Genomic DNA, 12,668 nt, shown 5'->3' on the forward strand with positions numbered 1-12,668 from the left:
GCGACTAGAAAAGTGTTTCACTAGAAAAGTCTGTAAAGGGTCTTGCCTCACATGCTTGTAGCACTTCAGAGGTTGCAAGGCAGTTTCATGTGCACTGTGTCACCTAGACTACAGATTGAGGATGACGAAGGGTTTATGGATAAATGAGAATAAAAGCAGTTGAGCAAGTTTCTCAAAGCCACACTGATGATCTGGAAAAGCCTCAGACTCAAACTTGGATCTTCTTTGGGCCCCGAGGACAGCATTTTTTGTCCTACTATGCTCCTCTAGACTCTCAGTCCTGTGCACACTAGAATGACCTGTGGTGCTTTTAAATGCTCATGCCCAGGCCCCAGCCCAAGCCAATTAAACCAGAAGCTCCTGGGAGAAGGGCTCAGGCATTAGTAGTTTTTAAATTTCCCCAAAGCCATGGATTTTAAAATTATTTTTCACAGGGTTAATTGCTTTGGCCAGCTGCCTGGGCATGATATGGGCATGGACCCAACTTCTTCTGTGAGCCTTTGTTATTCCCTTCTTCGTTGAAGCAAATTCACCATATGGTCTTGGGCATGATGTGACATCTCTTGGGGTATTCTTTTCATCACCTGTCAAATGAGGGTGGAGCGTAAGGAGCTCAACAGTCCCTTCCAACTCTTCAACTTACAAAGGGAGGCCTGGTGTTGTGTACGTTGAAGTGAGAGGAGTGAGTGTGGCAGGGCTAGAAAGTGCCACCTATTGCTCCGTCATATCCCCAAGGGGCATCTTTACATATCCCCAAGAGCTTGCACCCACGGAGGAGCCCATGAAATCTGTATATTACTTTTGACATTTCAAGCAAATGGAGCTCAACTCTTTGATGAGCCACAGGATAGATAACAGGTGTCAGGAATTGTACAGCTGGTGCCTGGTATATGAGAAGCCAAAACCATTCAGAGGGTGTGATGGGGAATGAAATCTGCCACTTAAGATTCTTCGATTTATAGCCCCTAAAGCAAGCAAGCAAGCAAGCATATGCTCAGGCCCATTATGTGAAAGGAGATATTTGCTTCGTTATGTTTGAAACTGTGTTAGATGCCAACAGGCCTTCCTCCCGTGCTGACCAATTGCCCACCATACATGGCAAGGGGCTTCTAGGATAGACGGACCAGTCAGCCACCAGCCCTTGACATATTTCGGCCTGAGGAATCTGAGACACTCCTCTATGTGGTCTGGAACAAGCAGACATAGAGAAAGTTGACCTTTCAGCCTTACGTAATCAGTCGTCGCTATTGCAGGGAAGTCCAGTTTGGGAGCCAAAGCTTATGCCTAACACCTGCTTTTTGGGAAGCAGCATGATGGAGCAATCAGCAATAATGTTTGCCCAGGGCTGGACACTTAACCAAGTATGTTCCAAAGCTCCTGAGGACAGCAGGCCTGTGGGAAACCGTTATTATCACCAGGTAATAGACAAGAAAACAAATTCAGACGCTCCACCACTTCCTTAAAATGGGTAGGATAAATAAAAGCAGGGCCTCAAGTCGATCTACTCTCCCCTCCTTGGGATGGATGAGCATAAACTCCCAACCCTGTTAATGACAGTACATTTCCTCACTTGAAATCTCGAGTCCTGGGCCCTGCAAGTTGGAGTTTCTGGAATGGGCCTTCCTAATTCACTGTAGAACTTGGACCTGTGCCTTCCCTGATCACTGCCTCTGGGGTCCTTCCTTCACAGATTGGTGTAAAAAAAAAAAAATATTGACAGTGGCAATTGGATTAAAATATTTTGTTTTCTTAATAGCATCCCACATGCTGCTATTGTAAGAGCCTTGGGGAAAAAAATACACTATTTTATTTTCCTTTTATTGAAAAAATAGCACATGGTCCTTCTAGACCAATGTGAATATTTTGCATACACAAAACTAAAAACACTCCTATTTCCCTTCCACCGACAACCACTAATAATACCTTGGTGTCTATCCTTGCAGACCTTTTTATATTTATCTATTTATCTTTTATGTAAATAATACATGAAATAGCCAGATAATCTATGAATGTACTTCTCTTGCTGTGTGTATACACTCAAAAATTCATCTGTATGCATATATACAAATATACATCTGAATGCGTGACTGGGAGTCCTGGCCAGGAAGCAACTTCCTGATTAGCAAAGATAAAACTACTAATCCAAAAATGCTGTCACAGTTTCCCAACGTTGACTTTTGTAATTCTTAGACTGGTCTGTCAGTCTCAGACTCTCTTTCCTCCCTTCCTTCTTTCATTTATAATCTACAATATAGCAGACTCTACACTGGATCCTTGACATATGTTATTGCTAATGTTTATATGAATCCTGTCAAGTAGGGACGATGATGCTCATTTACATATGTGGAAACTAGAACTCAGAGAAACTAGTTGCCCATGTTTTCACAGCTGTAAATGGGAGAATTGGGAACTGAACCCAAGTACCCTCAACTTCAAAGGCTGGGCCTGAAGCACTGCAGTGTGGCCGTCACTCCAATAGGGGGCTGTGGAATCTGAAGCGATGAAGAGATAATTCACAGCCCAGGAAAGAAAAATGGGACATCAGCAGAGGAGCAATGAGCAGGGCATGTGCCATGGGGCTGAGGCATGGAAGGGGATGGCCTGACTGGCACTGAGAGAGGGCTAGACGGGCAGATCAGCACCAGACCCAAAAGGGACTTGTCAGCCATTCCAAGGCAGGTGTTGTACCTGCAGACACAGTGTAGCACGATGGTGGCATCTATGTCATAGGAAACCAGCTTTGGCAGAAGATTGCTGAATGGTATAAGGGGACCAAAAGACCAGTTAGGATGCTATAGAAATAGTCCAGATAAGAGGGTTTAAATTAAGGAATTGACTAGAGAGAAAGAGACATGGGTCTCCAAAACAGGCAGAAGAGTCAAAAAGATTTGGTGACGATTATATGTGGTGTAAAAGGCAGGAGAATGGCAGCCTTTCAGGCTGAGGGAGCTGGTAGATGAGATCACCACTAAAAGAAATCAGAAACGAGAGCAGGAATCTATGAGAAGACACGCTGTCCAGCCATGTTTGGATGTTTGAGTTCAAAGTCCCTGGGTGTTGGTGGGAAGCGATCATTTGCCAGTTGCTGGTGTGCAAGTGTTGACCATTAGGTTTCGACCAGCCTTGGTTACTCTGTTTCTTTATTGCGCCATCTGAGCTTGGCATGTTCTGAGAGTTTTACTGAATTTCCCTTCCCGCTTTTTGCAACAGTTATCCTGGATTCTTACAGAAATGAATTAGAGGCTTTTAACCCTTGTATTAGAACCTTACCAAGGATACTCCTTTGCTCATTCCAATTTTATTCAAGATTTTGCATGCCATGACTGATTTGGTAATGCAACACTTCTTTCAAAATATTAAATTGGTTTAAGGTCTCCAGATTCCACCACGGAATGTAAATCTCATCCCAATATTACCATGCTGTTATTACTTACATTTTAGAAAAATGCATAAAGAGTTTATGATTCCTAAAGGAAGCCAAACTGAAGAAATGAGACCAACTTTTACCTAATAATGTAAGTTATCTTTTCAATAGTAAAATAATATGGTACTTTCTGGAAAAGCTTAATACTCTTATCAAACTTTTAAAAGAGCAAAACTAGAAGCAGCTTCAGAAATCACCTAGTTCCTTCCTCCCATATTACAGACGAGGTAAGCAAGGCCCAGATGAGGGGATCTACAGCAGGGATATGCGAGGAGTTGGTCTCTGGGCCACTGACTCAGTTTAGCTGGGGCCCTGCGTCCAGGAATGTAAGTGGAATCACATTCGTGTCTTTCAGGTGGCTCCTTCTCTGTCATGCTCTGTGCTTCTCCCTGTTGAAGGCTTCATCCCACACGGTGGAGCTGAATGACATGTTTGGCCAGATCCAGTCACCTGGCTACCCGGACTCCTATCCCAGTGACTCAGAGGTGACTTGGAATATCACTGTCCCAGAGGGGTTTCGGATCAAGCTTTACTTCATGCACTTCAACTTGGAATCTTCCTACCTTTGTGAATATGACTACGTGAAGGTGAGACCACCAATGTGTTCTCTCATGAGGCCAGGCTCTCCTCTAGGAGTTAAAGAAGTCTAGGTGGGTTAGACACTGTCTCTTCCTTCACAGGGCCACCCAAGGACACAATGTGATGAATGAAGGTGGTAGGGGGTGACAAGTTCAAGCTGAGTAGGTAGAACTAGAAAAGACCACAAGGGGAACTTGGGCTACTGGTGTGTGAGCCAGCCAAACACAACATTTTTTTGTTTTCTTTCTCAGGATTGAGAGTGTAGTTCAGAGGTAGAGCGCTTGCTTAGCAAACCCAAGGCCCTGGTTTTGATCCCCTACACACACACACACACGCACACACACACACACTTACACACAATTCTGTTCTCCAGTCTGTAATGTCTTCACTAGTTCCCACTCCAAGGTTCCAAGGCAAGAGGAACAGAGACCCCCGAGGAAGCAGCAGTCAGACAGACACATAGCCATAATTGTGCCCAAAGATGAAGTATTAGAAAGCATTACCCAATTCCTCCAAATAATTATCAAGTGTTTGGAAAGTGCAGGGTATGCTGGAGCCCACAGGAGGAAGCAGTACTGGAAGGCAGGGTCAGGGTCCAATTCTGAAGGGTCTTAATGCCAGGCTAAGGGGTTGGCAATTCACCAGCAAAGGGCATGGGCAGCAAGGGAAGTCGCTATCAGAAGGGTATTTTAAAAATGTCTTAGGGGAGAGCTGAAGAGGATACAATATCCAACAATATTTCCTAGAATCTAGAGAGTACTCATAAAAAATTGCCATGAGTGAGATGTTCTCACTTTAAAGTGGGGCAGGGATGGATCAGAGTATTCTGAGAGATCAAGTTTATTAAAGTTGTACCTACTTTTAAAAGGCGCGTAGACCCAGGAACCTACTTTCTAAGCTCTCTCTGGCTTCCTGGGAGAGGTTCTCATCAAATAACTTCAGAGTGGATGATACGTGTTTTTAGTATTCTTGTAGTCTTATTTTCCCACAGTCATTCAGCAAAAGGTAGCCTTAGACAATGTTTTATCCACAGCTAAGTAGTGAGTTTGTAAGGTGCTTTTGAACTTATCATCTCATTTAAACCTTTAAACAAACCTATGATAGTAACTACTCTCCCATTTCACAACAAAGAAACAAACCCAGGAAGTTTTAGTCACTCACATAACATTGCACAGCTGGTGGATGGCAGATCAAGGTCCCAACTCCCATCTTATGGCCTTGAATCCTATACTCTTTTGGCCACACCAAAGAGCCCACAAGCCATGCTCCACCGAGCCTCAGGAAACTACAGGTGTTTCCAAGGGCACAAGATGGCATTGTGGCCCCACTCCTCTTTAACTCATTTTATACATGAGATGCTGTAACTAAATATTCTGAGTTCACAAGAAATAGCCCTTGATGCTGCATGTTGGGGTTTCTCAATCTCAGCGCTATTGACATTTTGAGCCAGAGAATCCTGCAGTTATGAAAACCCAAACTGTCTCCTGACATTGTCAGTGTCCTAGAACATTGCCAGGTGAGGTGCTGCAGTTTTTTGGATGCTGTGTGCTAGGGACTATCACCTTATCAGGATGCAGAAGATCCGATCCCTTACAAAGAGAGAGGAGTCTAGAAAGCAGGATCTCTTGGCATTGTAAAGAAACAGTCTATTTGAGGCAACTCATGGACTGATTTGCTACCTGAAGTGCCCTACAGATCTTCATCTGGATCTCTGAATTAGATGCATTTGTCTAATTCCTTTGGGGGAAATTGGCTTCTTTGGGGAGGGGGCTTGTATAGTGACTCTTCTGGGAATGCCCTCCTTGCATGGAACTAGCCTCACTACAGCCATGTCCCTGGCAGCCAGGGAAAATGAGCAGATCTCACTTTTGTAGAAAGCTGCATCCTCATCAGTTGACAACTGGTGCTCACAGGGAGACAGGACCCTGCGTCTATGTTCACACACTCCTGAACAATTTCCCTCAAGAATCAAGAGCCCACAGAATGTCAGGCTGCAGAGGCACTCTGAAGGCACATCGACTCCTAGGTTGTTGATGTTTTAAAATTTTTTCTCCCTAGTGAACATGTTCTTCCAATGACCCTTCAATTAGGCCCAATATAGAAAAGAGACAGAAGTGGAGTTGCCCAGGGTGAAGGTGACCCCAAAGCTCACTCTGCCTGCTCTTCCTCCTTGGTCACTACTCTGCAGCACCTTGAGAACTGATGGCTCTTGTCAAGTTCTCATTGAATGCAAGAGACTGTAGTACTCCACCTCTGAATTCTGGATTAATCCAGAAATCTTATACACATAGTGAAACCTGTTCATTTTTTTCAAATTTCCTTTTCATTCCCAGGCTCTAGCTCTTTTTCTGGCTTTGAATGAGAGAGAAGGTGGTCTCTTTCTATTTGAATAAAAGCATAAACAAGTGTGCCTTGTGACTCAGGATAAGTCAACACCACTCTCCAAAACTCTGTTATATCACCTGTCAATGAGAAGGTGTATGAGATGATCCCTAAGGTACCTTAAATTCCAGAATTCTAATTTTAATTCTTCTTGCCAGGATTTCTCAGATGAACCCACTAAACCCTCATTATCCTAGATAGGATAATCCCAGAAAACAGGAATACCTTGTTTATTGCAGCCAATTCTCAAAGTACCATGGCTATTAACACTCTGGTTAAAGCTTAGAGTCTGCTGAAGATGTCTTAGTGGCACATTATTAGAGTAGAACATGTAAGTATATCCTACCACGACTGTCCTTTAAAAGGCATTTTAAATATGACTGATTTTTCCTTTGGTGGATTAGATCCCCTGTTTTAAGGCTTTTTACTCCCTGACTGATTCCCCTGCAGCTGAGGAGTAGACTTTAAAGGACCTTCCAGCTCATAGGTATCCTTTCCAGCCCAGTCCAAACCCACAATCAGCCTCTCCCACCCAGGCCCATCCCAGGGGCCATGGCGGAACTGCTGACTGCACAACAGTAGCTTGAATAAGAACAGGATCCCAGTCCAGGGCTGTGGACGGGATGTTCACATTTATGAAAATTCCTCCCCAGCCTGGTTTCCCGCTGTCCTTGGTCTTCAAGGCACGTGCACATCTGCACAGCATTATCTGCTTCCTTGGAATGAGGCTGCTGCTGTGAATTTCTGAAGTGCAGCGATGAGGCCTATGAATCGCAGCTGGCTGATGCTACAGGCAAAGCACAGGCACTGGTGTGGGGACGGGAGGCCTAGGTCCTGCTAGTCATTCTGTACTAACTGACTGTGGACACATGACTACTACTGGAGGGGACTCTTTCCTACTCTGTCAAATGCAAGGAGTTGGGCCAGATGGTGTCTAAGTTATACCTAACCCTGATATTCTATGCATCTAAGACCTTAGAAATCAAGGTCTACCTCCATCATTGTCATGTCCAAAACCTGAGGAAGGGCAGCTCACAGGCCAGCATCATTCCTGGATCAGAATTTACATCTTAAGATACTCAGTCTTTTTAAAAAAAATATTAATGGATTTATTAGTGGATTCCCATCTTGTGAATGATTAGCATTTTAAGTTGTAATATAAGGCAGATACTGCCTATGGTCAAATGTATGCTTAAAAATCCCCTAAGTATAAAAGAATATTATCTTTTAACATGTCAAGAAGGGACATTATTTCTCTGTAATGGAACAAACTACAGTTCCTTTGGTTGACCACCAGATGAAATGGTTGACTGAGAAAGGAGCCGCAGGGCACTAGTTACAGAAAGAGGCATAATTATTTAGAAACCAGAAGCCCCAAGAGAACAGCAGATTCATACATGTCATTTTCAAGTTCACTTCATCGCATCTGTTCATTGAAAAATGGGGCATGGATCACCTAATTGGGTCTCTCTCTCTCTCTCTCTCTCTCTCTCTCTCTCTCTCTCTCTCTCTTTCATTGTGCATAAATTCAGTTGATATCTGTTTAATGCTCTTATGATGCAATGCCACTATTCTCCTATTAGCCTGTCCTTGATGAAATCAACATTTCTCCCATTCTTTCCACTTAGCCTTAGTTCCAATTCTTATTCTTCTTACCTAGTCTGTTGCAATACCTCCCAAAGTCTATCAGGTATCTGCTTTAGTCCATGCTTCACATATATCCAGAGGATTCTTAAACATTGCTTTGATTGCACCACTCTGAAAACCTTTCATTTTCTATCATGAAATCCAAGCATTCTATTGAAAACCTATCCTACGCTGTACACTGTACCCAAACTGGCCCCACAAAGGATAATTAAGGTAGCCCTGCCCTCCAGGAATTTGGTTTCATAGTATATAATGAGATAATCACATAATTGATAAATTAAAGTCAAACAAAGCAGCATAAAGGGCATAAGACAACATATATATTTGGGAGTGGTCATTTCTGTGTGATCAGGAAAGCCTTCAGAAACAATTGATGCTTCTATTAAGTCCTGAAGGATACATAGGAATTCAACAATGTGCTTCCTTACATGGGGTGTCTCAGCAAAGCCACCATGGTATGGAGGATGGAATGAGACAGATTTGATGTGTTTTAGGGAGGTACAAGAGAAAAGCCCAGAAAGATCACCTAGGGAGAGACTAAGAAATGGTTGGTAAATGTGGGCCTCAGCACACATACCCAAAGCCACAAACACATGATCAACAGGTTGAATTAATCCTACAGATGTATGTTATTGACCAACCTAGAATTGTCTGGCTCTATGTTTAAAAAAAAAAAAAAAAAGGAATAACAACAACAGCAACAAAATGAATAATGTCAACATGAAATTTCTGATCTCACACAAAATTTTTCATCTCTACATCTGGCAATTTTGATGGTGTCCAGTATGACAACACAGCTGGACCGGGTAGACGCAAAAAGTCCTGTAGGTGAGTCCCCCAATCTGGACAGCTCCCACAGGCCAAAGCTTCCTCACCTCTCTCTGGCTTCTCATACCGTGAAGAACATTAAATATTTTCCCCTAGTGCTCTACAAAAAGCAGAAGAGGTGAAAGCAATTGAGGACAGGACAAATCCGTGAAGATATTGTTTGAGAAGAATATCACTGTGCATTTCCTGTGCTGTATGTTTCTGTCTAAAGAGCAGCACAAAGCAGCCCGTTTCCCTCACCCACACTCTGTGCCTGGCATCTTTTGGCATTTCAGGCTAGGGGATCCAATTAGAAGTTTTGAAATGTTTGGGGGCGGGAGACAGGACGCAGGTGACACAATTAGGGGTATGTTTGAGGAATTTTGATCTGGAAAAATAGGTAAGGAGAGTTAAAAGAGTAAAGCCAAAGAAACTGAAGTCGTTGAAAAGGCCACGTTGAGGTATGTATTGAATAGATTGAATGAGGCGCCAGTTGAACCTAACATATGTTTCAAGGAACCCCAGAAGATCTAGGGGCACGGTGGAAGCCCAGGCAGAGATCCATGCAGGTAAATGCCACAGGGACTGGCTGTGCATGGGAGAGGGAGAGGGAGGAATCAGAGGTTTCACAGTCAGGTTAGGACGACAGAGTGCTACTCTCCCAGCAATGGAGATCAGGAACACTAATGAAGCCAGAATTAAAGACAGTCAGTATGGATAGGTGAATCCAGTTGGATCAAAGAAATGAGGTCAATTTGGGTCCAGGAAAGTTGGAGACTGCCCCTGAGGGATTGAAATGCTAATGCTTCAGAGCCCTTCCTCCACCCTTATCAAGATAACCTGCCCCTGCTCCAACCTGTTGCTAAGGTAACCTGTCCCAGGGATTGTCCCTCCCTACAGAGAGTTGTAAACCTTGTTCATTAATGTACCCTGGACCCCCTTCCTGCCATGATCACTCCACCTTACCCCTCCAGCCCATCTGTTTCTCACTTTTTGGGCATTCCACCAGAGCATCTCCTGGGCCTCCATTACCTCCTCAGGAAGAAGAGAGATTAATAAGGGGGAAAAGAGCAGGAGAACAAAGAAACTCTATGATGTTAAAAAGGTAGAACACCCTCACTTCTTGGGAGACCAGGATACCAACCATGGCCCCCTTCTTCCTCCTGAGAAGTCTGTTACCCCTTTTAAAAGAAACCCTGCTTTATATGCTTGCCTCCGCATGCTTCTCTAGCATTCTACTTCAGCATGTGAGGGAGCTGAACCGATCACCAGTAACTAGCAGTATCATGAAGAGGACAAGAAGATTTAGAGAGCTATAAAAGTGTGCAGAAGTGCACTGAGTTTGGAATCCAGCTGTCTGGGACATGCTGGCACAGATTTTGAGACAGGGCTTAAAGACCCATAAGGGCAAAATTCTGCCTCTGCCACTAAGGAGTGAAGATCCCTTTGGCCAAGCTTCTCCATCTTCCTGAGCATGAGTTTTGTCATCAGTAGGAAAAAAGTTCACAGTGGATACAGCATGTTTCTCACAGATTATGAGAGGGCGTAAATAAAAATGATGGCTGTAGGTGGAATCAACACTGAGAAAGACAGTGGCGCTCCATGGTTTGGGCCCAGGATTTAAAGACAGTCAGAACCAGGAACAGGTCCTACATCTGCCTGGGGCTGATGCTTCACCTCCCTCTGGTTCCCTTTCCCCATCTGTAAAATGGAGATAATCATGATTCCCCTCTTGTGGGCTAATTGTGAATGGCCAATGAGGTAAGAGCTTGAATCACATATGCCTGACACATATGCTGTTAGCTCAATAAATGTGATTGTACTGGCAGTGATGGTGGTGGTGTGAGCAATGAAGTGCCTGCCTGGCATCCCTAGGTGCTTGATGAACATCATCTTTCTCCTCTGTTCCAACTCTCCCACCAACTAGCAGTACAGGATGCTTCCAATCAATTCATGGAAGTGCCCTTTGAAAGAATTGCTGGAACACAGGAGGCTGTTCATTTGTCCTGTGTGTTTACCTTGTAGCCTCACAAGTTGTATGGCAGTTTCTAGTCAGTCACCTCATTCGATTCTCATGGGATAGGGAGACCAGGGATTATCATGCTTAACTTCCAGAAATGGAAATGGGGGTACAAATTGATTTGTCCAGGTTTATACAGAAAAGCCAGATCTCCATCCCTGGTGCTCATACTCCCAAGTCATGGTTCTGTCTCTCTAAGGGTCTTTCTTAGGCAGGTTGTATTCTGGAAAGGATCTTGCTAGGTTTCCTGGCCAGGCATTATGTCTAAGACAACAGTGCCTGCCATAGTGATTTAGTAATGTTTACAAAAGGACCTTGAGGGTTCTTAAGGGTCCCAATGATGTCTAGATTTTGTTAGAGGACTTTCCTTTATTCTGACTTTAAGGGAGAAAAAAAAAAAAACACTTTACAAAAGAAAAATAATAATAACGAATGGAATCTGAGCTACAAAGAATGGGAAACTGGTCTATTTATCTGGGCTCAAGGTCAACCCCACTGGACTGCAGCCCCATGAGTTCAAGGCCCATGTCTGTGTTTTCTCCAGTAGCAAGCACAATCCTGGGGAAGGACAGGAAAAGACATTCTGTATGTGAAGCAAAGGACTCTGGCCTGGAAATCAGTCACTGTCTCCTGCGGAGACCTTAGGAAAGTCCCAGGTCCATTCTGGGCCTCAGTTTCCCCAGTGAGAGAATTGGATTAAGTAACCTCTGTAAGCCCTTCCAATTCTGCTGGCTAGTGACTCTCAGTGCATTGCCCCTTCCCTGGGCCATATCCGTCAGTCTGCAATCTGCTGTATAGTTGAGAGATAAATCCTCTGAATAGGATCCTAATTCTGTGCAGTCCTCTGTTTACTTAGAACTGCACTGACCCCAGCCACAGCAGCAGCTCTGTTAATTCTCTGGGAGTGGACAGGAGGCCTTGGCCCCAGAAGGAAATGAGAAATAGATGAAAGTTTCTCATGAATTTCAATTGTACTCCCCAGCAGGATTCTCCCCTTCAATGACACCAGGTCCCAAACACCAATTCCAGCTGATTCAGAAGAATCAGGAAGTGAAAATGAGCTTCCTGAAAGTGTGAAAAAAGCACTTTTTATGCAGGAAGTGTGAACAGCAGGAGATCTTGGGTGCTGCAAAACAGAGGGAAGGGGCCCAAGCTGGGCCAGGGAATGCAGTGAGTGTGGAGTGCCAGTATGGGAAGAGTGCTCTGGGGGGAGGGGGGCACAGAGGCACACATGCGTGTGCTTGTGCTCACAAAGAACACTCCTGGAAACATCTCAGTAAAAAACAGAGCCTGGATTTACCTTTTGGAGCCAAAAGATAGGGAAAGAGAGGTTTTTATTGATTCAACATGTATTTATTGAGTAACCTACAATTTATTAGGGCATAGAATACAACAGCAATTAGGACAGAGATCCCTGCCAGGGAGGGGTTGCACACTAAACAAACTCACAAGCGAATCATGTAGTGATGACTAAGTTGATAGGCAAAGAAATGAAATCGAGCAGATAAAGAGGTCTGCATAGGCTTAGGAGGGTTTTATGATTTTAATATGGTAGGCAGACTAGGCCTCCAGGAGGTGACCTTTAAGTCATGACTTGAAGGAGGGGAGGAAGTCAGCCATGTGCTTTCTAGAGAAAAAGCATTCCAACAAGAGGGGATAGGCCCTCAGGTGGGAAAGAACCTGATGTGTTTGAAGAACACCAGGATGGTAGTGTCTGGAGGGTAGAGTGAGGGTTGAAGATCAACAGGCACAGGTGGGAGGTAGGGAAGAGGCAGGGAATGGGGTCTGCAAAATGCTGCCAGGTAATGA

At 44.1% G+C, this 12,668-nt stretch overlaps 1 protein-coding gene across 3 annotated transcripts in view; it reads left to right on the top strand.

Annotated features, from left to right (window-relative positions):
- Masp1 (MBL associated serine protease 1) overlaps window positions 1-12,668 on the top strand; it is a 63,507-nt gene that overhangs the window by 1,886 nt on the left and 48,953 nt on the right. For all 3 annotated transcript variants that reach the window (XM_026389391.2, XM_026389390.2, XM_026389392.2), the window contains exon 2: window positions 3,780-4,011. In XM_026389391.2, the coding sequence (XP_026245176.2) occupies window positions 3,780-4,011 (232 nt within the window). The remainder of the gene's footprint in view (window positions 1-3,779; window positions 4,012-12,668) is intronic.

This window comes from Urocitellus parryii, chromosome 2 (genome assembly GCF_045843805.1).
Source record: "Urocitellus parryii isolate mUroPar1 chromosome 2, mUroPar1.hap1, whole genome shotgun sequence".
Lineage (NCBI taxonomy): Eukaryota > Metazoa > Chordata > Mammalia > Rodentia > Sciuridae > Urocitellus > Urocitellus parryii.